We start from the raw sequence: 27,863 nt of genomic DNA on the forward strand, positions 1-27,863 counted from the left end.
AAGGTTGGAATGATGAAAAAACTTGGATTTAGCGTCCAGGACATTTACAGGGAAATTTATAGGAAAGAAAAGTGGATGTTGCTGAATTAATTTGCAAAAAAAAGAAAAAAAAATCTCCTTCATTGGTCTTTGCATGAAACATTTCTGAATTATAAGACTCATATAAAGAGTGTCTCTCCTACTAACTTGCTGCAAGGCATTTTAAGCAAGACTAACAAAATAGGAATAGTGCACAATATGCCAGGGACACGCTACTTCTGTCAAATAATGAATGTGCTGAGTAATCAAGTTTATAGTATTTTGTTCATCCAGTATCAGGTTGTGAAACTATTCCTTAGCTTTGCCTTTTCAACAATAATAAAGGCAAAATAAATAATTTATTATTTATTTAATGAATAATATTTATTAAATAATATTTATTTGTTATTTAATATATTTATTTATTTATATATTATCTTATATATTAAAATAATAAAGGCAAAACAAATGCCTTTTTAACATTAAAACCATCTAATAAAGCTTTTGGCTAACAAAAGACATTAAGAAACATTGCTTTGTTATTCAGAAAAGGGCCCAATAGCAAATGTTATAGCTATTTACATGTATTACAAAAGGGTGGAGAAAATGTAGCTGGTATAATGTGTCAAAGCTTTTTTTAAAATAGTTGACAATGTTATTATTATTATTATTGTTTTTGTATTGTTAAGACACAAAAAGACAGTGGTGATATTTAGAGTGGAAGTTTGGTGAATGGCATTCTACATACTGCGTGACATATGTGCTTGATATTCACAATTTATATTAAACTCACATTTATAATTCCAAAATATAAACAGTCTTATTATGTGGCTCACTGCGGAACATACTATAACATACGTCTAATTCTCTTCACATATATTTTGTATTCCATTTAATAATTTTTAAACTTCCTTAAGCCAGAGTGACCATGTTTATGTTTTAGAAAGTATTTTCTATAATCTTTTGTATAAAATTTTCCATCACTATTGGAGCATGACTTCCTTTACTGTAAAACACTTTGTCCAAATTAATTAAATCAATGAGATTTCTCCTAAGGATAAATCCTCCACATAGCATGAAATAGGGTATCTTGCTCAAGGCTTTCCCACAATTATTAGGTTTTCATTCCTATAGGCATTCTTCCGAGCATGAATTTTCTGATGTCTACTGAGGTTTGGCTTCTGGTAGAAAGCTTTGCCACATTCATTGCATCCGTAGGGTTTTTCTCCGGTATGAGTTCTCCAATGTTTATTGAGGCATGACTTTTGGCTGAAGGACTTTCCACATTCTCTGCAACGATAGGGTCTTTCTCCTGTGTGTATTTTCAGATGTACATTGAGGTATGACTTCTCACCAAATGACTTCCCACATTCACTGCATACAAAAGGTCTCTCTCCTGTATGTGTTCTCTGATGTTCTCTGCGGTGTGACTTCTGGGTGAAGGCTTTCCCACAAAAAAAACATTCAAAGGGTCTTATCCCACTGTGAATTCTCTGGTGTTTAATGAGGGTTGACTTATGTGAAAAGGCTTTCCCACAGTCAGTGCATTCATATGGCTTCTCCCCAGTGTGACTTCTCTGATGCCTAATGAATTCAGACTTGTAGCAGAAGGCTTTCCCACACTCACTACAGGTGTGGGGCTTCTCTGTAGGTGGAACTCTCTTACGTTTGTACACAAGAGAATTGCTTACTGCTGGTTTATATGTAAGTGCTGGGTTATGGCTGAAAGCTTTCTCACAGTGACTGCATTCCCAGAGTTTTTCTCCATTAGCTCTTCGATCATGGTTTGTATGCTGTAACAATTTCCCATATCCATAGCACTCATCTTGCTTTTTTGAATAGTTTCTCTTAAAACCAATCAAGTCTAGGTTATGGTTCACACTCTTTCCACAAGGGTCCCAGTTATTGGAGTTTTGAATTGAAGGAAAAAGATCAGTGCTCCGAAGTGATATTTTCCCAAACTTATTATATTCATGGCTTCTTTCCTTGGGCAGTGTTTTCTTGCTGATGAATGCATCTTGCCTCAAAAGTATGTCTTGTCGTCTTTTCCTCTGGACATTAACTTGCCAAATGTTTTCTGGAGAAAGTACAGCAAACCTTTCTATATGAATCTTTGTATTATTATTATCTGGAATAAAAACTACTTGAGAAATGCTCTAAGAATTTAAAGGGTGCACAGTACAGAAATAGAGAGCACAAACCGTAACTAAAGGCACCGATGCAGGGAAGAGTGTGGTATGAGTAGGGAAGACTCAGAACACTGGCACAAATGGAATCAACATGTCATAGAGTACAGAAAGAAATAATTTTGAGGAAGATGGGATGATATTATAGAGCAATGGTTGGTAAACATGTTCTTACATAGCCAGACTAGATATTTTAGGCTTTGTGGGCCATTTGGTCTTGGTCACAATTACTCAACTCTCTCATTATATTGTGGGAACACAGCCAGTATGTAAACATAAGGAGGCAGCTGTGTTCCAATAAAACTTCATTCACAAAATCAGGTGGCCAATCTATAGGCCATAGTTTGCCAATCCCTGTTATAGAGGAAAGGGGTTTAAATGTCATACAGCATCTTGTACTCAATGGTTCTCAATGGTTCCTATGGTTCTCAGTGGGCAACTTCAGCCTCATCTGGGAACTGATATGCTGACAGATGTGCAGTATCCTGGGCCCCAGCCCAGACCTACTGAATCAGAATCTGCATTTTAACAAGTTGCCCAACATATTAAGAGTTTGACAAGCACTAATAAAGCAGTCATCAGAGAGGTTATCATATTCAGCTAGTTAGTGAGAATATAAATGGCAGGGCTCTAAGATGAGCTAGATGAAAGAAGGAATCAACAAAGCTAACCAGAACTTAAAGCAGGAGCTCCTAACTTGGTGGATAGAAATCAGGGGAGGTGTGAATTGGGATAAGAAAGAAAATCACATCTTTATTTTCATTAAGCTCTAACAACAATTGCACATTTCCTTCAATGATGAATGTGAGCAACAAAACACAGTGGTATTAGTTCCTGTGACTTGTACTAGTTTGTGAATATGGTATTTTCATGTCACACAGTTGTTGAAGATTTCTCAAAATATGTTTACAATCATCTCTACTTTGACAGCATGAGTTATTACACCTGATGCTAGATCTCATTATTTAATGTATAAATAAGGAAGTACACCCACACTATTATCATATATTTTGAAAACATTTTGCTATTGCATTTTCTAACTTTATTTTATAGAATTACCGTATTTTATTAATTTGTTTCTTTTGTAATCTTATGGATTTTATTTTATTTTTCATATGTAAAAAGGGGTCTATTAGGCTTCACCAGAATGCCTAAGAGTTCCACGGCACAAAAACAATTAAGAACCCCAGACTTAAAGACATTCAGGCATGAGGTAATAATTTGGGTTCAATTTTAGGAGATGTTAGTGGAAAATGAAAAGTAGGGAGGAAGATTTAAAGCTATTAATCATATCAAAGAAAAAACCAACAACAAAACCAGCATATATGGATAGAACAATTAGAGAGGGTGGTAGAGACAGAAGATTCAAAATGAGCACATGGTAGCAAAGCTCTGGAAGAGGTAAGGGGAGATATGTGCATGCATGTACTTGCATGGGGAGGCGGGGAGCAGGGGTGAAGGGGAGGTAGCAAGTAGGAATAAGGATGCCTTCAGTTTTTACCATACAAAAACCAGAGGTAAGTGGACACAACTGTGGAGATGTGGTAAAATGAGGGGCTGGGTGGTACAAGGAGGACAAAAGGATGCAAAACGGCAAAGAGGCCAGTTGTGAGCATCATGTGGCCCCAGAATGGATGACTTTTTTGAAGGAGTTACACCACTGAGAAAAGTTTGGAAAACAGAAAATGTAGCAGCCCCTTGGAAGGAAAAGGCTGAGCTGCAGTCAGGGAAATAGAGGATACAGAACACTTATAAAGGAGGGCTGACTAGATTTTTTTTTTTTTTGGCAGTTATATAAAATTCTTCAAAGAGGGAAAAGAAAAGCAGCTGATAGCCAGGTTACAATGGCTTCAGGACAGTTGATGAGCACAGTTTAATGAAGTAAAATACACCCCAGAGGGCACTGGAGTGTGATGGTTAAGAGCACTGGTTCTGGAGCCTGACCACCTGGGTTCAAATCCCCATTCGGTCCCTTACTTTGCTATATGTTCTTAGACAAGTTTCTTAACCTTTCTGTGCTCGTTTCCTCTTTTGTAAATGGGGTAATAAAGGCTGGATACTGCACAGGCATTGTAAGAGTCGAACGAGTTGATATATATATATAGGGCTGAGAACAGTCTTGGTACATAGTGAGCACACCCTGAATGCTGACCAATAATTCTAATGCTGTTTCTGCTACTACTACAACCAGTGAAAGCTAGATGGTAGTAACTTCAAAGACATCATTTTGGGGAGAAGCATGAGAATGACTTGAATGGTTTGGGGGTTTCTATAATACTTAATTCAATTATGTGATTACAACACCAAGTATAAGTGGCATAAAGAGATCTGGGAACAGATGGCACTGACTCTTCTTGCTAAGCCCATGACTTGTGGACAAGCAGAAGTTCAGAGGCATCCTTGAGAGTGGGCTACTAATACTCAGAGTACCATGGGTATTGTTGGGATATTTTACAGAGCTGATGGGAGAGTTGTTCTGAATGTTAAATTGTAGTGGTTATGACGGGCTAAGTTCCACCATCTCCTTCGCCACCCAACTCACCCTGATCACCTCCTGGAGTTCACTGCTTCCTCCTCTGTGACTTGAGGAAATTAAAGGATTACGAGGTAACTTAAGAGATTAAGGAAAGGATGGGAAGTGAGATTGTGGGTATGGCAGGCTGGTCTGAGCATTTTACTGGGAAACTGTTAGAATAGAGAATAGGAAAGGACAAGCAAGAATGACAGAATCATAGAAGCTTATTTGTAAGAATGCCTGAATGTGAGAGAGAAGGTGACTGATAACCTCAAGAGAGAGATCAAGGATTCTGGAGAAAGGGAGATGGAGCAAGCACACAGGGAGAGGTGAGATCTAAAATAGAGAGAGGAAGGACACCGGATACAGGAGGTGGGATGCATAGAGGTTGAAGGGTCATCAAGAAGGCTGAAGCTCTTAGAGAAATGTCTCCAGCTACTTGCAAAGCTGTAAGGCTTCTAAGAACTGGATCCTAAACAAAATTCCAAAGGTGCCAGCCTCCCATGGCTCTTCTTTTGCTGGATTTATCACTTACCCTGACAGTGGCAGCCTGAGCACGCCGCCTCACAAATCCACGGTGCTTCTTCCTGCTCCAGTCTGAGGATCACATATGGTTTGGTGCCTTCATAACCTGTTCCAGGGAAATGATGCTGGCCTTGGGCTGAGCTCCTTGGTCTTCAGGGCCACTCAGGCAGCATAAAAGGCTGCATGACAGACTCTGTACTGGGAAGAGACTGTACACATACCTTGTCCAGAACCCAGAAGGAATTAGTTATCCAGGCCCGTTGAAAGTCAAGCCAAACTCACCCAGGCAGCACAGAAGGGTTAAGAATGCACACTGTGCAGCCAGACTGCGAGGGTTCAAGTCCTACTGTGGCTCCACTGTGTACTACGTAGGTGCCACTGGGCAAGTTACTTCACCTTTCTGCCTCAGTTTCCAAATGTGTAAAATAGTGGTACTAATTGTACCTGCCTCATAGGGCTCTTATGAAGATTAAATGAGTTGATATTTTAAAAGCTAAAACAGTGTCTGGCACATAGAAATTGTTTAGTACTTCAGAGGCTCTAGGTACTTCAGTTATTTTTAGCAACTGAAAGAGGGAAGGTGGTCATTCAAGCATAATCTAGCTTGTGTGGCGGAGCTGTTCTCACCCACTGAGACGAGGTGGCTGTAGGTCTCCAGCATCACATCCCGGTACAGGGCCCTCTGAGCAGGATTCAGCCTGTGCCACTCCTCTTGAGTGAAGCCCACAACCACATCCTTGAATGACACAGGTCTCTGCTGAAGATGAAATGACACTGAGTCATGGGGGAAAAATGTAGGTGGGGTGGATGGTACTGGTTTTTTATAATGTTCATAGGTCAGAGCTTACAACATTCATTTATCTATCTAGAATGCCTTTTCTACTCCCGGCTCTGGACTATATACGGTGGGGAAAATGACAATCACATTGGAAGCCACTGTCATTTATCAACTGAAGATCCACTGTGTGTTTAACCCAGTGCTGGTTGCTTGGGACACAGTCGTGGATGGTTCCTGACCTCAAGGAGCTCACAGCCTGGAGAGAGAGCAATATGTAAAGCCATCAGGGTGACAACAGAAGAGCTGTGATGGTAGGACATCTAGGTGATGGCATGCAGGAAGTGAATGGTCCATTAAATGCTTCAGGGTCTAGTTAGGCTTCAGAGCTAAGGCATACGTGGGGCTGAGTCTTCCCTGCAGGGAGATGGAGAAACTGCATCCCTTGCAGAGGGAGCAGCATCAACAAAAGCATGGGGGAGTATAAGGGTGATCCTAAGGGCAGCAAGTCACTCAGCAACAGGAGAAGAGTGTATAGAGGCCTGGGAGTGATGGACCTTAAGACAACTAGAAATCTATTAAGGGAGGGTGTGTGTGTAGAAAGTGCATTCTAGAAGCGATGTGGTGAGTTTCTCGCATTCTGTGTCATGTGGTACTACGGTAACTTTAAGCAGACTGAAAAGTTAAGGATACACAGTGTATTCCTAGAGTACCCACTGAAATCTCAGTGCAAAGAGGTGGACTGAAGTAAACAAAGTAACAGAATTCTAAAAAATACTCCATTAATCCACACACACACACAGGAGGAAAGAGGAAACAGAGGAACAAAAGCAGATGGGACAAATAGAAAACTAAGTACTAAAAAGATAGATATAAATTCAATTATATCTATATTAAACTATATTAAATTATAATGTAATTTACTATATGACTAACCACTCCAAAAAGGCAGAGATTGTCAGACGGGATAAAAAAGCAATGCTACCTACAAGAGATACAAAACTCACAGGGAGTTAGAAAGTAAATGGACAGAAAGAGAAGAGTGACCTGGAGGGAAGCAAAAGGATAGACTCTGTAACAACCCAGGTGGAAGATGACGCTCACGGGCAGGACAGTAGCGGCGGGGTAGAGAAGGACCACTGTAGAGAAGAGCAGAACCTGCACCTTAACTGCCTGGCGGGGGAGGGGTAAGGATCACCACCCAAGTATCTCAAAGGCCCCTGGGTGATGGTGGTAAATCAGAGACGAGAAAAACAGCAGAAGCAGAGAGGATGTGTTGTGTTGGACGTGTCTGTGGGACACACAGGTGGAGACACGGCAGGCAGCGGGATGGACACATGAGTCTTGTGTCAGGAGCAAGATCCGGAATGGAGCTAAAGCTGTGCCAGCCATCAGCACAGAGGTGGTGGCTGAGTTATCAAACTGTGCAGGATCTCTCAGCAGAGACAAGAGGAGCAAAGGGCCCAGGAGTCCCAAGGGACACTAACATTAAGAGGCCAGCGGCAGAAGAGTTCAGTTGGAGAGCCAGAGGTGGAATAGAATAGTCTGGAAAGAAGGCCTCACAGCCTGGCAAGCCTCAGATTTCACTGGCTGGGCAGTCCTCTGGTTTAGTGCAGAGAATAAATTCTCCAAAGAGCCTGCTGCCCTGGGACCAGATAGCTGCTGAGGGAGAACCACGAGTTCTAACCTATGGCACCTGTAATATTGTGATATAAGAAATATATATTTGGTCTTCCTCCCTGGATCCTGGCACAAAGCTTCTTAAACACTTGTTACTTTCTTTTTTTAGGAAGATTAGCCCTGAGCTAACTATGCCAATCCTCCTCTTTTTGCTGAGGAAGACTGGCCCTGAGCTAACATCCGTGCCCATCTTCCTCTACTTTATATGTGGGACGCCTACCACAGCATGGCTTGCCAAGTGGTGCCATGTCCGCATCCAGGATCCGAACCAGTGAACTCCAGGCCGCCAAAGCTGAATGTGCGCACTTAATGCTGCGCCACTGGGCCAGCCTTGTTAACTTTCTCATAGGGGTAACAGGAGTGTCTTTTGTCATTCATAACAAGCCCCTGTCACCCACACCTGAGTTTATGCTAATGCTCTGACTCTTTGAGGACTGGGGCTGGCTGCCAGAGGAAGCAACTCTGTGATTAGAGGGTTAGAACCTTTACCTCCCCACCCCCGCCCCTACCTCTGGGGTGAGGAGAGCGACTAGAGATGGAGCTAATCAAAGGCCAATGATTTAATGAACCATGCCTCCATACTGGAACCTCTGTAAAAGTTCTCCAGACCTTCCAGGTTGTTGAACTCATCTGGGAGGGTGTGCACACCACATTCCAAGGGGACAGAAGCTCCTGTGCTCAGGACCCTTCTGTACCTCGCCCTACGTACCTCTTCACCTGGCTGTTCACTTGTATCTTTTATGACATCCTTTATAATAAACATGTAATAGTAAATATAGAGTTTCCCTGAGTTCTGGGAGTCATTATAGCAAATTATCGAGGAGGGGGTCATGGGGATCCCAGACTTACAGCTAGTTGGTCAGAAGTTCAGGTGACAATCTGGGATTTGTGATTGGCGTCTGAAGTGGGGGGCAGTCTTAGGAGACTGAGCCCCTAACTTGTAGGGTGTGGGCTAATTCTGGATTGAATTAAATTGTAGGACACCCAGTCGGTGTCCACAGAGAACTGGAGAATTGCTTGGTGTGGGGAAAAAACTCTACTCCTGTGAGTAGAGGAAACAGGTTTTTCTTTAGTACATGTGCTATATCTTCAAGTGACTGCATTGTAAAGAATTTAACTTGCCCAAAGAGAGGTCTGATCTTTGCCCTCAGCTCCTGAGAGCTGAGCCCCTGGAATGCCTGCTTGATAAGAGTGTCTTTGTTTACCTGGGGGCCTAGGGCCACACCTGAGTGTAACAAGGTCACTTCTGGTGGGGTCTTTGGGTCACAGGCATCAGCTCAACCTCCAGAGGGGTTGGAGACTGAGGTCAGCAGTCAGTCATGTCTATGTGACCAACCTCAAAGAAAATTCTGGACACCAAGGATTAGGTGAGCTTCCCTGGTTGGCGATTCTGTGTGTATTGTCACACGTCGCTGCTGGGAGAATTCAGCTTTGTCCACAACTCCACTGGGAGAAGACACGTGGAAGTTCCATGTGTGAAACTCCCCTGGACTCTGCCCCAAGTGTCACTTTTCCTGGCTGATTTTAATGTATATCCCTTTGCTGTAATAAACCATAACTGTGATTATAACATTCTGTGAGTCCTTCCAGTGAATTATCAAACCTGAGGGTGGTCCTGGGAACCTCCAACGTTGCAACTGGTGTCAGACGCGGGGTGGTCTTGCGCACTGCTCACTGCCTTCACAGTGACTGACAGACACAAGAGCAATGGAGCAGGGCAGTTACAAGCGTGGACTATGGGGCAGGACTGATGCAGGCTCAGCCACTAAACGAGTGACCCTGGGAAAGCTACTTAACCTCTCTGTGCCTCAGTTTCCCCATCTGTTAAATGGAGATAATAACAGTGTGTGTCTGTTAGTTATTATGACGTTTAAATAAGTTAATATGTGTAAAGCCCATAAACCGTGCCTGGCACATGACAGCACTATATAAAGGTGCCTATTTTATTTAAGTAGAAAAATACTGTAAATCAATGTTTTAGAATCTATATGAAATGGAAAACAATTCTAAAGGACTGAAAAAGAGATGGGGACCCAGGGCCTGTGCCTGGGCATTAGTGCGGTGGCTAGCTCTAGTACACTGTGCAGTACAGGGATACCCGTGCACCACCTCTGGGAGTGGCCCAAGGAAAGAAGCATTGACAGGACCCCACAGAGGTTGAAGGGGCTCAGAGCAGCCCAGACCTGCACTCCACGCTCAAGAGGCTGTAGGTCTCCTTGAAGAATGCTGCATCTTACAGTGGCGCCTGAGCAGTGGCCCAGGCAGATGGATCTGAAGGCAGGGTGGAGGCCATGGATGCTGGTACATGAGACCCTAAGACCCACACAAAGGCCATGGCACAGAGCAGGTGCCAACCAGACACCCTCTCTGATGCCAGAACAACACACCATGATAACAAGAGAGCAGCCATCAGGCTTCATCACAGAGCACAGGGCTTGGCTCAGTAACAGGCTCTGGATCAATAGTTCCCAAATAGAGCTAACTGGATGGAATGGGATGGCATGGGATGGGATGGCGTGGGGTAGTGTCGGGTGAAATGGGATGGGATGGAACAGAACGGAATGGAATAGAAAAGAACAGAATAAAATAGAAAAGATGTAATTCTGCACCCAAAGACCAGGCCATTTTCACCAAACACAGGGATGAAGAGGAGAGAGATGGAAGAAACACTAAGGTTGTAAAATGAGCACAACTTGGTGACTGAGTGTGAGAGGGGGAAGGTGGGGAGAAGTCAAGGATAAATCTCAGAGTCCCGGCTTGCCTGGTGGGAGGGTACCATCTCCTGAGATGGGAAAGTGGGAAGAGGAGACGTAAATCAAGAATTCAACTTTGTACATGTTAAGTTGGAAGTGCTGTGGGGCAGCCAGGCGTGGATGTTGATCACGTCATGGCCAAAGGGGTCTGAAGCTCTTGGAAGAGGCCTGGGCTCAGGTACGGATGAGGAAGTCATCTGCAGACTCACCCCATCCAGCCAAGAGAGGAAACACCCCCGGGCGCCCCAGAGAAGGTTCAAACCCACAGGAACACCAACGTCTAAGAGATAAGCAGAAGGAAAGAGAAACCACAGAAGATGCTGAGAAGCTGTCATGAGAAAGTAGGGGAGCAGTGTCCCTCACATGAACGACAGACCTCAGTGATTATAACAAACACATAATACGGACAACCAGTCTGTTCCAAGCACCTCACAGGTATTAACTTATTCAGTTCTCACATCTACTCTCTGAGGTAAGTGCCATTTTCCTCCATCACAAAGGGAAAACTGGGGCACAGAGAGATTCAAGGCCTTGCCCAAGGTCATACAGAGGGTAAGGACTGGGATTCAAACTCAGCAGCTGGTTCCAGGGTCTGTGCTCTTAAGCAGTACATGGAGCTGCCTTTCACACAGAAGAAGCGGGCAAAAGGCAGGGTCTCATTTGGCAGAACAATAAAAAAGCATCCTCTGATTTCAGCCTCAGCAAGTGCCTTAGGCCAGAAAACTTTCAGTTAAGTGGGAAGAGAGGACACTGGACTCATGAAGGAATGGGTAACAGGATGTGGAAACATCAAGAGTAGGGAAATCACTGAGTTCAGGAGATGAAGGCAGCCAGGAGAGAAAGCTTAAGGACTTTGTGGTCTGGAACTCATGATGGTGTCTAGGGTTGGCAGCACTGACAGTGGCTGGGGGGACAAGAGAAAAGACCTAGGAAATGACAGAGGACAGGCCTCCAGAAAAGATGTCCCTGCTTGAGGAAGGCCTCCGAGGAGGTGGGAATGCAGGAACTCAGGGCTGAGGGGATGTCTTGTCAGGACACAGGGCCCTTCACCTTCAAAAGATGGGAACACCTCATATTGAGACGTGCTGGGGAATAAGATGTTCATCTGTTTGCTGCCAAACCAGCAAAGACACTTATGGCGAATAAAAGTTAATTCCGACGCCAGGCAGTTCGTCTGTTCCTCAGTCTAGATCCAGGCTGCAGCTGCCTTAGATCATACTCAGGACTTCCGTGAACTTGGAGGAATCCTCCTGCCCCCCAGAAAAGAAATAGTATTTGCATTTTCACTTTCTTCTAACTGAAATTCAGCATTTTCTTCATTACATATGTGGGCCACAAAGTACAGAGGAGTTAACACTTCCTGCAACTTTGACACCGAGAGGTGTGTGGAGAGGAGGCTGTGGTGTTCCAGCCAAACCCCCCTGCAGGTACTTCTCCCAGCTGCTAGAATGGTGGCTGCTGCAGGCTTGAGACCTTTTGAGAACCGCCCTTGGCCAAAGGCCTTGCCTCCATTCAGAACACGCAGGGCCATCCCAGCTCCAAAGCATCTTGTAAGTTCAGCTGGTGCCTCTGTTCAAAGACTCCCTCCGCCCGATCCTGCTTCCTTCACTGCCTTACAGGTACCGCAAGTCTCCCTGGTCAACCTCCTGGTGCAAAGCTCCATCTCCAAGTCTGTCTTCCCGAGAACCCGGGCTATGACAAAGTAGATATGCTTGACATGCATATGGTTTTTCCAGAACAGTTTCCCCAAGAAAGGAAACTAGGCTACTTAACATCACACTTACCTGGTACTCAATCATTTTCTGCTGTTCTTGGAAAAAGATCTGAGGCCTGTGAAGATAGAGATTGGGGGGAGGAGGGTGGAGAAAGAGAAAACATGGCTGTGAGGGACTGGGCTTGTCCTGGAACTTGCAAATTCCCTGTGTAAATCTTGTACAAAAAAATCACACTTTAAATCACTGTGGTAGAAGAAAAAAATGGTGCCATTCACCTCAGAATGTGGATACACAAAATAGACGTCCCAGAAAGTAAAAGCTGCTACCAAGTAAGAACAGAAAGTTATTAAAAAACAAAACTCTTTAAATGTTTACATAACTGGCCCCATGTATATACTGGAAAAGGGTTTCTATAACTTTTATGAAAATATTACGAAGAACTCAAAGGAAAGTAAAATAACTGTATAACATTAGTAAAACTAATGGTTACTTAAACTATGACATAAATAATTACTGAAAAGCTAAACCTTGTTATCATCCAGTAGATTATTAGTGTTGTCATTAAAAATAATTTTCAACAAATGAGAGCAAAGAACAGTTACTTCTAATTAAGATGCTTAATTAAAGAAATAAGTGCCTTAAATTATAAAAGAAAAAAGGTAAATCATAGTTTAAGAGTGTAAATAAGTATTTTATGATGTTCTTGAATGTTTAATGTTAGAACTATATTCAAATTATCAATGGGATAACTCACAATTTTTAAAATTATATCTTTTGGGTAGTGAACATGATGTAGTCTACACAGAAATAGAAATGCAATGATGCACACCTGAAAATTATATACTGTTACTGCAATAAAAATAAATACATAAATAAATAAAACAGGAAAAAAAATTCTCTCTCTTGTGGCTGTTCTCACTGACACAACCTAGGGCAGTGTCATCCCCACTGGAAAAGCCTGCTGGTACCCAGATTCTGATCTCTACCACTGATTTTCACTAAAAAGAGCCAGAGCTCCTGGGAAAATGGCTCAGTCCACATCTGGAGCAAAGAATACAAGATGCACTTCTGTAATCTTGAATGTTAGAAAGCAAGGAGGGGCCGGCCACGTGGCTGGGTGGTTAAGTTCGCATGCTCTGCTTCAGTGGCCCGGGATTTTGCCAGTTCAGATCCTGGGCATGGACCTAGCACCGCTCATGAAACCATGCTGAGGTGGCATCCCACATAGCAGAACTAGAAGGACCTACAACTAGAATATGCAACTATGTAATGGGGGGCTTTAGGGAGAAGAAAAAAAAAAGAAAGCAAGGACACTTCTTCAGTGGATAGGTCCTAGCAAGGCGGCACAGAAGCCAGCCTCAAGGGGCTCCCACCACGCAGGAAGAGTGCCAAGAGAAAACCGGCCTTATCTACCGAAGCTAATTATACGACTGTCACGGCCTAGTAGTTCCATATGAACACACGTTCACAGAGTTTCAGCCTATAAAATCTATGAATTTGCAGTGATATTCAAAAATCACGATACTAAAATCTTTTCTCTTAAAATAACTGGTACTGTAGTTAGATATGACTACTATAACACGGAGGCTCCCTATTTCCAAAATATCCACATATTAGGAACTAAGGAATTAAACGGGTACAAAATATTAATAAAGAATGTTCAAGTTTTTCATTCACAGAAACCTTATAAATAGGTCTGAATATCATGTGCCAATAATCTACAGCCTGGAATTGAAAACACACAGGAGCAGCAAGACTCTCACACATGGCTGATGGGACTGTAATTGGGTTCAACCAGTTTGGAAAACTGTTTGGCCATATCTACTAACACTGAACACAGAATCCCCTACGACCCAGTGGTCCCACTCCTGGGTATATACGAGAGAAAGGAATGCATACTGTTCAACAGAGGCTTGTATAAGAATGCTCATAACAGCTTTGATCATAATAAGTCAAAACTAGAAACTGCCCAGGAGAACTAGATAAATTGTGGTGCACTGGGCAAGGCAACACTACTTAACAATAAAAAAGAATGAACTGCTGATATCCATCCATGCAAGAGCATAGATAAATTTCACAGACATTATGTCAAATGAAAAAAGTCAAACACAGGACAGAATATACTAGAATATTCTAGAAAATTCCAGAAAAGGTAAAACTAATACTTGGTGACAGAGTCATACTGTGGGGAGGGGATGGATATTACTGAGATGAAGCTGGAAGAAGCCTTTTAAGGAAGGGGGTCAGCAAACTTTTATTTAAAGGGCCAGATAGTAAATATTTTAGGCTTTATGGGTCACATGGTGTTTGTCACATCTACTCAATTCTGCTGTTGGAGCATAAGAGCACAAGCTGTGACAAGACAAGTCCTGCATCCACCAGAACTGACTCACATCTTTGAGAGCAGGAAGACCATCTCACCACAGGGGGGCAACAAGTGTTTGTCTCCTGACTGGCATTCTTGAGCTGTGGCCCTGACAATTAACAACTCAAACTTTGTCAACCTCACAGCTGATTCCCACCAGAGCCAGGCTTTGCTCACTGAGAAAGAGTCTAGAAAGACAACTTTTAAAATAGAGCAACTAATACCTCTCCTTTGCAAAAAGAAGAGACTGTAACAAGAAAAGAGCTTTTCCTGAGTCTAGCGCATTCACACCGTTTGACTGTCCTAGTGTCCTTTCCTGTAAAAACAGGTCTAGCAAATTACTCTCCTGAGTTTTCCTTACATAATCATGAATAATCCATCCAACATTAATCAGTGACTGCCCTATTCCTACAGTTGGTCAATTCTGAGATGGAGGAAAATTAATTACAAGAGGCTGGGAAAACCTGGCCGCAGCTGGAATAACAGACTTTATTTAATTATACACTTTCATGTGTCAAGGAAGCTGGAGAATTGAAAAATTACTTATTCCGGGGGCCAGCCCTATGATCGAGTGGTTAAGTTCGCATGCTCCTCTTCAGCGGCCCAGGGTTTCGCCGATTTGGAGGCTGGGAGCAGACCTAGCACTGCTCATCAGGCCACGCTGAGGCGGCGTCCCACACAGCAGAGCTAGAAGGACCTACAGCTAGAATACACGGCTATGTACTGGGGGGCTTTGGGGAGAAGAAGAAAAGAAAAAAAAAAAGAGATTGGCAACAGATGTTAGCTCAGCACCAAACTTAAAAAAAAAATTACTTATTCCAACCATCACATAAGTATAAAAGGACTTCAGTGTCCCTAAATATTAAGCTTGCCCTCATCTGCACTGAAGGTGAAATCCCTGTAATATTATCAACTTCCAGCTGAGACGATACCATCCCTACTGGGCGACGGGCAGTAAACTTTCTTAGTAAAACAGCCTAGAGACACCAAAGGGTAATAACATGGAGGGTTCACCAGGCCAAACTACCTCAACATAAGCACTGAGGCCCAAGGCCACCCAACATCCTGAGCTACTCAATTATTTAAAAGGCAGGAGGAATCAGAGACAACATCTTAGAGTTGGGAAAAACTGTTCTTTGCTTTCCTTATAGATTGCGAGAGTGTTGATGAAGAGCTGTTCAAGTTACTACTAAGGAAAAATAGAGATTCTCCGAGAGGAAGAAATTACCGAAGAAGCCATTCTGAACCTCTGAAAGAATGTGAATAAAATTGTGAGTTTCTCCTTTTAAGGAAAGTGAATAGCTTTCGATTAGTTTAGTGATGAGCACAAGACACTAAGGGGGAAAATTGTTTTAAAATGAATACATTTTCCTAGCTTTGTTTTATGCAAGTCCTTTCTCACTAACCTACTGACAAATCATCTTTGGAAACAGGGAATAATTCTAAAGTGTTGGAAATATTCTCCATCATGATCTGGGTGGTGGGAACATGAGGGTGCACATAGGGAAAAATTCAAAACCCTACAATGTGAAGTGAGTTAATGTTTTACTTTTCTCTTCATGGACAATAAATATCCCTTATATTTTTTTTTGGAGGAAGATTAGCCCTGAGCTAACATCTGCTGCCAATCCTCCTCTTTTTTGCTGAGGAAGACTGGCCCTGAGCTAACATCTGTGCCCATCTTCCTCCACTTTATATGTAAGATGCCTACCACAGCATGGCTGCCAAGTGGTGCCATGTCTGCATCTGGGATCCGAACCGGCGAGCCCCGGGCCACCGAAGCAGAATGTGCGCACTTAACCGCTGCGCCACTGGGCCAGCCCCTCCATTATCTCTTAATTGTATCAAAATGCTTTGAAATATTGTACAGGTCATAAAACATGGTTAGTGTGAAAGTGGCATTTAACTACTGTATTAGTAATGGAAGAGACTGAGCAGGGAGCTTATTGTACCTAAAAATTTTTTTCTTTACTGAGGTATAATTTATATTTAATAAATGAACCCATTTTAATTGTACAATTTGATGGGTTTTGACAAATGTATTTGCCCGTGGAGCCACCACACAATCAGGATATGGAACATCTCCCTCTCCCCAGAAAGCTCCCTTACAATTCTTCCCTATGTGCCTTTTGTTAAGGGACATCCTGTTCACAAGACACAATAACGAATTCGTCTTAATAGTGTTAAGATGAACTATTCAGATTCCTGTCTCTTCTACAGAAGAAATACAAAGTGATTTTCTTGAATGTTAAATAAAACACAGATACTTCTTTGCTTAAATACTACATTAATCAAGTTATATCAGTAAGTCAAAAGAGTAGTTTAAAAAAAGGTAAAATCCACTGTTTGAATTTCATTTATATGAAGGTCAGAAACAGGTAACCCTGAGCGATGTGATGGCTTTGGGTGGGCATTGCTTGGGAGGGGCAGGGGAAGCCTTTGGGGCGCTGGAAATATTCTCTATGGTGATCTGGGTGGTGGGTACACGAGGGTGCACGTAACGGAAAAATTCATTAAGCTACACGCTGTTCTCTCTGCAAGTTACATCTCAAGCTTTTAAAAAATAAAAAAACCACAATCCTACCCATTATTTAAAAAATAAACGTGTAGAAAAAGTTCTGGTATGAAATACAATAAAATGCCATTGGTGATTCAATTTGGGTGGCAGAATGTTTCTTACTCTAATCTGTAACTGCAACACACACACACGCATGCACTTCATTATTTACATATGTCATTCATTGTCCCACTGCCTTTTTTCATCATGAGGGAAGCTACAGGAGAGTTGGAAGAGGGGGAGGGGGTTCTCTGAGAGAAGTGAACTGGCCACTAGAAACTGAGCTGTCAAGAAAGGCCCGGGGCCCAGCAGGCTGAGACAGTTAACCCAGCTTTTTGGCTCACTACTCGCTCCTCTAGGAGAGGGCCCTCCCCCACCCTCCTGGACTTGGCACTCAGCCTGGGCCTGGTCTCCACGGCTGCGGGTTCCAGCTGAGTGGTGGTGTGGCAAATGTGCTGGCGAATGTGTGTCCAGAGGCCTGGGTTCTGGCTCTGGCTCTGTGACCTGGGAAAATCACTTCTTTCCCCTTTAAATGAAATGGCAGCATCAAAGGATGCTAAAAACACTGGCAAATTTGGATGAAAAACAGGGTATCTAAATATCTCCCAAGATATTTATTAATTATAAAAGGGAAAATAGTAACCTTACTCTTGAGAAACCTGGAAGATATCACCTTAACACTAAGTGATTGCTTAACATCAGAAGTGACAAGATATATAACATTACATGCCCCCTGATATGATGCACCGTGAGGGCACAACATCCCTTCTGCGGTATTCTGCCCAAAATGCATACCTGACTCTAATCATGAGGAAACATCAGACACAACCATACTGAGTGACTCTATACAAGATAACTGACCTATCCTCTTCAAAAATGTCGACTTCATGAAAGACAAGGACTGGGGAACTGATCCCGATTAAAGGAGACTACAGGGATATGTCAATAGAGGGAACATGTGATCCTGAACTGGATTCTGGAATGAAAAAAGAAAAGGTGCTATGAAACAACACTAACGGTTGACATCGGGACACAGACTGTGGATTAGATAATAGTATTCAATCACTGTTAACTGCTTGATTTTGAAAATTGTACTGCAGTTATATGAGAAAATGTTCTCATGCTTAGGAAATACACACTGAAGTATTTTCGGGTAAAGGAGCACCATGTCTGCAACTTATTTTCAAATGCTTGAGAAAAAAAGGATAAAAATAATATATATTTATAATAACAACATTATATATATATATATATACACACATATACACACACACACATAGAGACTAGCGTGAGAGTGTAAACGTGGTTTTATCTGTGTGAACCTAGATAAAGGATACATAGGAGGCCACAGTAATATTCATGCAAATTTTCCAAATAAAGTTTAATTAAAAAAAAAATCTATAGATACAGTAGGTCCATAGATCCCGCCACTACCATTCTGAGAATGCAGATTCTTCTGCCCCTTGGTTAGGAAGGAGTGAACTCCCCATGTTCACAGAGGCCAAGAAAGGCGGCAAAAATCACAGGGGAGCAGCTAAGAGTCTAGAAAGGGCCAGCAACAACAAGAGAATGAGTTGGCCACATCTCATACTACAAGACGGCAGGATGTAATGGGCTGACAGATGTCCCCTCCCCCTGAGAGAACATGCCTATCACACCTGGCTTTCCCTGCCTCTCCCTCACTTCTGTGAAAATCTTAGGGCCAACCCTTCTCCTACCATGCAGCCAGGGAGGGTCCCTGGCAGGAGTGACACCAAGTTGAGTCTTGCTCAGCCTCCAACTCAGGGAGGATGCTATTTCCTGTACTTAAGAGTCTTTGCTCTGGCAAGAGGTCTGGGACCTTGGGTGACTCCTTCGGAAGGGGCTTCTTGTCCCAATTTCCCCTCTCCTGAACCAGAGGCTTTTACCAGACCTGTTTGGCCTTCACAGCTCCATCTGTCAACAGTAACTCACCCTCAGCTGCAGCCCCTGGCAGGGCCTTCTGTAGATGTGACTGAGATCCTGTGGCCGTGAGGAGAGCCCTGCTGTCCAGCGAGGTGATGGGACCCAAAGGTGTACAGGGCACTCAGGGAACCTGAAGAAGAGCAGACCCCATGGTGAGAGGCACGCAACAGTTCCCTTGCAAATACTCTCTGGGGCCTGAGGGGGAGCAGCCTGCACAGGACAGCGCAGGAGACACAGCTGAGTGATGGCTCTGCTCCAGGTTTGGGGCAGGGGAACCTTCTGCAAAGACCCTGAGCCTGGGAGTCACTCAGACAGAATTTTGAAGCTAAGCAATTCCTCTGACTGACTGAGGGAATGTAGGCCAGACAATTCATCTCCCTGGGCCTCAGTTTCCTCATCTGTGAAAATAGGAATGATAAATAATAAAAATAATTTTTAAAAGCCCAACCTTAGCCCTTTCCAAAAGTTACCTCATTTAAATAAGCTCAGGTGCGGTTGAAAGGGGCTGAGTTATGAATAACAAAGACACTTTTATCCCTCTTATCACTTAGGCAATTCCAAGGGTTTTAGGAGCTCTGTGCCAGAAATGGGACTGAAGACCAAATATGTATTTCTTATTATAAATCACAATAAGACACAGACTAAAATAAGAAGGGCAGGAAGCAATAACTGGGTGCACATGATGAAACTATGGAGAATTTTTTTTCAATTTCCTTTAACAACGAGGTAAAATTATTGCAGCAATTTTTCTGTCCATGGCCTAGTATGGCAGACAAAGTCACAGTGCCACATGGTCTGATTCAGTAAGGAAATGTGAAAACAAGGGTCCCTTTCTCCCTCAGCCCCAAGCCTTCCCACAAACTGACCACCTATGGGGAGAATCTGGTGGAAGATGAAGCCAATCACTGTTTTTCTTGGTAAAGAGTCAATCTTGGAGAGTGGTCCCACCATGCAGTCAGTCCCCTGACAGCAGCATGACAGTCACCAGAAGGGCTACTGTCTCTCCCTACCTACAAGATTGTGACTCACACATCCTTGTCACCCGTCCCTCACTTTTGAACTCAAAAGCCGAATGTTACTACACAGATACCATCATCTGGATGCTCTCAGGCACAAATTCAAAACCAGATAGATCATGGATCTCTCCTTGCTACCCACAAAAGTGAACTCAGTATCTCCTCTTGGGTCACAGCCTTTATCTCCTGAAGCTGTATAACATAGTTTAAAAGTTTGTCTGGGGGCTGGCCCAGCAGTGTAGTGGTCAGGTTTGCATGCTCTGCTTTGGCAGCCCAGGGTTCATGGGTTTGGACCCCAGGCATGGACCTATACACCACTCATTTGGCCATGCTGTGGTGGTATCCCACATATAAAAGAGAGGAAGATTGGCAACAGATGTTAGCTCAGGGCCAATCCCACCAAAAAAAAAAAAGAATCTTTGGCAGGTTGCCTCTCATTACTTATTTTTCAGAAATATCCTGGCTATTCTCAAATATTTCATCTTGCAGTATGAAATATAGAATTACTGTTATAATTTTTAAAAAATCCCTTCTTAGATTTTGCTTAACTTTGCACTGAATTTGCCAATACGTCTAAGATAATATTGACAGTTCTGAAAAATACTGAGCCTTCTAATCCAAGATTAAGACTTCTCCATGTATTCAAGACTTCCTTTACATCTCAAACAGTTTTATACTTTGCTTCACATAGGTCCTCTGATTCTTTTTGCATTTATTACTAGGTAGTCAATTGTGGTTTTGGTTGTTATTCTAAATGGCATATTTTCATCCACTTAATTACTCACTGAAATGGAAAAGTCATCAATCTATTTTTCTATACTCATTTTAAACCAGCCACTACTGAACTTTCTTAATATCTGTAATGGTTTTAGAGTTAATCCTCTTGAGCTTTGGGGGCGGGAAGGGTATATAATTATCTCATCCACAAACACTTATAGGTTGTTCTTCTCTTTTCCAATAGTTTAGACCTCTTATCTCACTCTCTGATTATCTGCACTCACAGGCACCTAGAAGAAGGCAGTCACAGCAGCGACAGGCTGCTCATTTGAGCGGGAACACTTAGTTTCTGCCATTAAGTCTGATACTGACTTTCAATTTGAGATAAAGAAGGTCTTATCATGTTAAGAAAGCATATAAATAGTTCAGTTTTACTATTTTGTTAAAAAATCCAGAAAAGGTGTTGAACATTATCAAATGCTTTTTTTTTTACCATCTATGAGGTAACTGTATGGTGTCTTTCCTTTGACTCACTAATATGGTGAAATTCATTAATAAATTCTTCAAATAACATTAAACTCACCTTACATCTTTAGGACGAATTTCCTCTCGGTCAGAATGTAATAGTACTTGAATATATTACTACTTGAATACATTGTTAATTTTTTAGGATTTTGCATATTTATTCACAAGGTTGGTTCCAGTTTTCTTTGCAATGCCATCTTTTCCAGTTTTTGCAATCAGTACAAGAATGATGGCTTTATAAAAACAGTTGGTAGTGCTTTCCTTGTTTATAAATTCCCCAGAAAAGTTTACCTATTTGAAGAAATGTTACTTGGAAGTTACTTCCAGGCTCTATAAGAAATCACCAACTGAACTCTCTAAGCCTGAGAGTTGCCTTTTTTTGAGAGGAGAAATAGAGGCTGGCAGGAGGTGGGGTGGGCAGGAATCTTTTTCACCATTTCAAACTTTCACAACTATGGACTGCTTAATTTTCTTTCTCTTTGTATGGAAACTTTTTTTTTTTTTTTAAAGATTTTATTTTTTTTTAACTTTTTCTCCCCAAAGCCCCCCGGTACATAGTTGTATATTCTTCGTCGTGGGTCCTTCTAGTTGTGGCATATGGGACGCTGCCTCAGCGTGGTCTGATGAGCAGTGCCATGTCTGCGCCCAGGATTCGAACCAACGAAACACTGGGCCGCCTGCAGCGGAGCGCGCGAACTTAACCACTCGGCCACGGGGCCAGCCCCTGTATGGAAACTTTTTATATCCACATATTACTAGAAAATTATTCTTTGCATGCCAACCTGGAAATACATTAACGTAAAGTTTTACAAAAATATTATTTAATGATATGGTTATTCTCCTATTTGCATTCCTATTTATGTATCTGTTACTTTCCTCCTGACTCCATAAGGTCTGCTAATGGTTTATCTACATTATTGATTTTCTTAAAAATTAGATTTATCAGTTTTCCCTTTTTCCTTTTTAAACTCAATTTCTCCTTTTATATTTATTGATTCCTTCCATTTTTCATATGTATATTTTCTAACTTCCTCCATTAAATGTTTAATCAAGACAGAAAAGGAAACCACAGAAAACTACCCACAATTTGGCTCAATTGAAGACACTATCCTATATTATCTCATCTGACCTTTTCCATCTTGATTAAAAACACATACAGTATGATTCACTGTCACACAATAAACAAAACCATGGCTTAAGTTTTATAACATATATGGATCATTTCATCAGGTTTTGACAGTTCTATCACGTTTCTGACAGTTCATTTCTTTTCCTTCTCCAGATCCCAATCTTTCATCGTGACAGCACTGCAGAAATCTATCTGGCCCAGGGTGGGACCCTAGAGGCTTCCTGTCTGTGTGAGTCATTTTGTCACGTGATCTGACATCTCTTTATAACTAGTCAATCTCCTACAATGTTTTCTTTGAGATAAGAAGGTCTGAGCTCTGGCTCATGTTCGAACTCAACATTTTAACCAGCTTTGTAAGTTTCCAATGTGCAGCTCATATTTTACATGTAACTAGGACACACTATTACATTTGTACTGATAAATACATGGGGGCTAAGCGAAAGCTCAAATGTAGAAGGAATGATGCAATTAGAAAATCACCATTTGGCAACCATAATAGTAGTAATTGATTCAGGCAAGAATCATTAACGGATACTAACACTAGTGAATGAAAGTTTGAGGTTATTTACATAGTCATAAAATATCTCCCCATAAGACACTTATTAACAGAACTTTATAGAGGAGAACCCTGGTGGACATAACCTTAACCAAGTGATCAAAGTTAACATTACCAGCACTGTGACAAACCAACATCACGCATCTCCTGATATGGTACATTGAGGACATAACGTCACTTCTGTGGTGTTCCTGTCGAAAATGTACATGACTCTAATCATGAGGAAAAATCAGAAAAACTCAAATTGAAGGACATTCTATCAAAGTAGCTGGGCTGTACTCCTCAAAACGTCAAGGTGAAAAGGGCAAAAAACGACTGAGAGAACATTCCAAATTAAAGGAGTCTAAAGAGATAGGACAACTAAATGCAACATGTAATCCTGGAATAAATCCTGAACCAGAAAAAAGAACTGCTATAAAGAACATTATTGGGACAACTGGAGAAATCTAAATAAGGTCTGTGGACTATACTACTATAACAACAATAAAAATAATAATACTGTTTCAGGGTTAACTTTCCTGCTTTTGGTAACTATATTGTGGTCATATAAGACAATGTCCTTGTACTCAGGAAATACACAGCAGGGTGAAGGGCCATCATGTCTGCAGCTTGTTATTAGATGGTTCAGAAAAAAAAAATTAAAATATATATAAATATAGCGAGAAAATGAAATTATCTGCATATATAGGAAATGTTAACAATGCAGAACCTGGGTGAAGGGTATAACAGGGATTTTTGTACTATTCTTGCAACTTTTCTAAGCTGAAATTATTTAAAAACAAAAATTTCTTATGTTTGTGGAAAGTTGAGCAAGATGGGAAGAGCTGTGAGTCAAAGGAGGAGGTTAGCTGCTTTCCCAGATATGTCAGGTTGCACATCTGAGGCACAGAGGAGAAGTCTCGATCCAAGTGAATTCACCCGATCTTCCAGGTTCCCTGAGAAGGACTCCTTTCAGAATACTCTGCAGTTTTGGAGCCACTGCATCTTGGCCCCAGGGCAGGCAGCCCCTCTAGAAGCTCTTTTCAAGCTGCTTTACTCAGGTCTCTGCAGCCAATGGTCAGTCTCCAAAAGCTAAGAGATTCTGACCAGGGGGCTCTGAGCTCCCCATCCAAACTGCCTCCAGAGAAGAGCCATCCTCAGCCTGTCAGCTTCATTAACAGGACTCTGCCTCCAAGTCCAACCGGACCTTCAGGGTCCACTTCATTGTGCGTGCTTTTGGTTTCCAGAAGGAATAACAGAAAACAGGTAATCTCAAATGGCCAAGGGCTACAGGTCAGAATTTTCTCCTGCTGTTTCTCTGGCTTCAGAATTTCAGATAAAACTTCCTCATAGTATTAATCTTTTGGCTTCAGATTATTTCTATGATTCCATCTAATTCAAGTTAAAAATTATAACCAACCCATTGTATTAGACCCAGGGGTGGCAATGGGTATTGACCGATAAGGAAGCCTTCGGGGTGTAAGAGATGATGTGTATCTTGATTAGGTTGTGTTTACATGGTTCTCTGTACTGTAAAAATTCAATGAGCTGTACCCTTAAAATAAGCATACTTGACTGTATGTGTGTTACAAAAGAATATCTAATGATCTGGGGAAACACTATAAATAAAATGAAATAATCTGCATTCAAACTTGAAAACTTTTTTTCATACAGAGGCACATACTCCCCCTGCCCCCACCTCCTAGGTATGAATGTTCCATTTAATTATCCAAAACATGTAAAATTAATCTGTGATGTGAGAAGTTAGGAGAATGGTTCCCCTTGGCAGGGAAGTGACTGGGAGGGGGTATCGCGGGGGCTGTCAGGGTGCTACAGTGCTCTGCTTTCTGATCTGAGTGCATTACCTAGGGGTGTTCCCTTTGCGACAATTCATTAAGCTGTATATTTATGTCTATTTTGCATGTAGCTTCTATCTCAATAAAAGGCTTATGTTAAAAATTTTAAAAAGAAAAATTATTTGCTCCCAAACCTGGCACTGAACACAGTGCAGGTGATGAAGGAAAATAGCCACAAGAAAAAGAAGATGCCCCTGGGGCTGGCCCCGTGGTCCAGCGGTTAAGTTCGCGCGCTCGCTGCAGGCGGCCCAGTGTTTCGTTGGTTCGTATCCTGGGTGCGGACATGACACTGCTCATCAAACCACGCTGAGGCCACCATGCCACAACTAGAAGGAGCCACAACGAAGAATATACAACTATGTACCAGGGGGCTTTGGGGAGAAAAAGGAAAAAATAAAATCTTTAAAAAAAAAAAAAAAAAAAAAGAAGATGCCCCAACTCCGTCCCCAAGCTCATGACTTCTGCATCAAAGTAGCTACCTGTCTTTGATTCTGTGCAATTGAAAAACAGGAACTGTCTGCTCTAAAAACTAAAGCTTGACACGTATGGCTTCTGAAAGATGTTATCTGCCCTACCTCTCAGCTTCCTTTGTTTCTTAAGATGTTACAGTCATTATGCTTTGTCTGAAGACTACTTAAGGATTGAATATAATACTTTAAAAAACAATTGAAATATTGTTTCAGCATTTCATCCTTTCATTAAGCTAAGGGTCAAAATCTCTTTTCATTTTATTTGTACTCTTGGCTCAGCCCATCTTAATCACCAGTAGTTTGACTTTAATTTTAGTGAGGAGCAGTTTCTAAAAGTAGCTTTAAGTTCTGTTTTTGCGGTTATTGTTGCGGTTTTATCCTTATCGAATTGTTCTACCAGGATTTTATAAGTAACAGATTCATGGAGGTCAAATGTGCTATGCCTAAAAAATACAGAACTAGGCAAAAAGATTCTCAGAACATAGTAACTTCCAGATCTAGTTTCTTTTCCTTATGTAGTTTATTTCGTTTTCTCTTTTCCCCCCAGCCTTATTAAGAAATAATTGACATATGCCATTGTGTAAGTTTAAGGTGTACAACACCATGATTTGACACATGTATATATTGCAAAATGATTACCACAATAGGGTTAGTTAACACCTCCATCACCTCACATAATTACCTTTTTTTTCTGTTGGTTAGAACATTATTTTTAAGTTGAGCCTAGATAAAAGTATTTTCCAAACACTCTCAAAGTTTACTCCTTCAGCCAAATCTTTTACAATATCAGCGTAGATACTTACTCAGTAAATTCTTCGTTTTCTAACCACAGGCAAGGCCACATCCATCCTAGCTGTCATGGAGTCAAAATAGGTTTCCAGAAACCAGGCTCACTCTTGGGATGCTGTCACAGATGGACATGTCATTTCTTTTGCCAGAAAGAACCTTAACGGAAACATTAGAAGAAATATGCATTAAATTCTTGCCACGAGCAATAGATGCCACACCTTTATTAACACGTTACTTTAGATAAGTTTAATACTTGATCCTTTCAAAGCACCTTTCTTAATGTGGGGAACAATAGAAGAACGGGGAGAGAGGTTTCAAGAAGAGTTTTGAGGTGGGCTTTGGCCCTGAGGGACTGGACCGAACTGGCTCCCCATCAGCTGGGGAGGGTCACAGGGGTGAAGTGTGATCCCATTATGCAGGCTTGCAGCCTCAAATCCTTGACTCTCCCATCCCCGACCTCTGAATTTCACAAGCCTCCTCAACACCAACCCCCATTAAGCCTCCTTGTCATGGACACACATAGTGTCCCTAATCTACAATCCCCAGAGGTCCCTGAAGTCACTGATATCCCCACATGTTCAAATATGACCATCAAAGACCACTAGTCAGTGCCTATAAAGCTCACTGGTCCATTCTGATGGACAAACAGTGAATTACACAGATCCCAGAGCACGAACCCACACTGCTCTCCGATGATCCCAGTGACTGGGGATCAATCGCTGACCCTCACAGTCCCACCTCCTCCCACAGTTACTGGCAGTCCCAATCACTAACCCCATTGATCCCTCCATTCCCCATTCCTTAATCTACAAAAGTCTAATCACTAATACCCTCAGATCCCCCCATCGATGATCTAAAGGAAGTCTCAACCACTGATGGCCTAGAGCATTTCTCCAAACATTGATGCCCATTGACCCACTAATCACTGAACCTCAAAGTTTCCACAATCACCAGTTCCAGGTACCCCAACAGAACTCAGAATATCCAATCACTGATTCCCTCAGGCTTCTCATCACCGAGCCCTAATGCTGTTCAAATCAGGGACTTTGAAGAACCCCACTTAGCCCCAGACCCCTGAAGACCACTATACTGGCCCCCACGCACTCTGCCAATCAAGAACCCTCATTTATTGATTCCCACGTACTCCCAATCCATCTTCTTCACAGACACTGCCACTGACTCCCACAAACCTCCGCCCGCCACCACAGAACCCCCATGAGGCTCAGACGCCGGATCACTTAACCCTTCAATCCCCTCGTCTCTGACCCTTATGGGCACCCATCACTGACCCAGTCGGGCCACCGCAGTCGTCCGATCACCATGGTACAAAAGTCCCGAATTTTGACTGTTTCTCACACTGACCTTTCCCATTTTTCCTGGATCCGCGCCCATAACCCCAAATCGATCGCAGTACCACGCCGCCTCGCCAGAGGACAAGCTCTTCCCATCCCGAGAGGCGGGTGCGCAGACTCAGTCGCGACTTTGAGGCTGTCGGCCGCTACCGGGCAACCTTCCCGAGAACAGGATTCTGGGTTTCTGAACTTTAAAGGGAGGTATGATGGCCGCGCCCGCTGGACAGACTCTTGCTGGGGGCGGCCATGTTGAAACCTGGCCCGTACAGCGGATGACTGGATCCTTTGTGGACCAGAGGACTAGGCTACGTAGGGCGGGGAGAAGCAAGTGCTCCTGGGTCCCTAAGAAGCCCAACCCTCCTTTGGCCAATATGGTGGCGCCCTGACCTCGAAGCTGACCTTTCTTTGTCACCAGCGGCGCAGGCAGTGAGGGAAGATGGC

The 27,863-nt window shown here is 42.5% G+C and overlaps 1 protein-coding gene across 3 annotated transcripts; it reads right to left on the bottom strand.

Moving 5' to 3' along the window:
- Positions 1 to 685: 685 nt before the first annotated feature.
- Positions 686 to 27,847, bottom strand: ZNF793 (zinc finger protein 793). 3 transcript variants are annotated; one of them, XM_008540153.2, is made up of 7 exons: positions 27,433 to 27,847; positions 26,085 to 26,226; positions 19,043 to 19,163; positions 12,237 to 12,282; positions 5,872 to 5,998; positions 5,255 to 5,350; positions 686 to 2,095 (listed from the first exon to the last, which is right to left on the bottom strand). In XM_008540153.2, exons 4-7 carry the CDS (start codon positions 12,249 to 12,251, stop codon positions 1,113 to 1,115), a joined length of 1,221 nt encoding a protein of 406 aa, XP_008538375.1. In that variant the 5' UTR covers positions 12,252 to 12,282; positions 19,043 to 19,163; positions 26,085 to 26,226; positions 27,433 to 27,847; the 3' UTR covers positions 686 to 1,112. The 3 variants fall into 3 exon arrangements, with proteins under 3 accessions (XP_008538375.1, XP_008538374.1, XP_070413693.1); XM_008540152.2 differs by having other exon boundaries at positions 5,872 to 6,001; positions 27,433 to 27,829; XM_070557592.1 differs by lacking the exon at positions 27,433 to 27,847 and adding an exon at positions 27,215 to 27,280 and having other exon boundaries at positions 5,872 to 6,001.
- Positions 27,848 to 27,863: the final 16 nt, after the last annotated feature.

This window comes from Equus przewalskii, chromosome 9, assembly GCF_037783145.1.
Source record: "Equus przewalskii isolate Varuska chromosome 9, EquPr2, whole genome shotgun sequence".
NCBI lineage: Eukaryota > Metazoa > Chordata > Mammalia > Perissodactyla > Equidae > Equus > Equus przewalskii.

Coding starts and splice junctions, on each gene's coding strand:
- ZNF793 (XM_008540152.2), bottom strand. Junction 5,351..5,871: donor CAGCCACCTCGTCTCAGTGG/GTGAGAACAGCT, acceptor TCCCTGGAACAG/GTTATGAAGGCACCAAACCA. Junction 2,096..5,254: donor CTCAGGCTGCCACTGTCAGG/GTAAGTGATAAA, acceptor TACTTTCTCCAG/AAAACATTTGGCAAGTTAAT.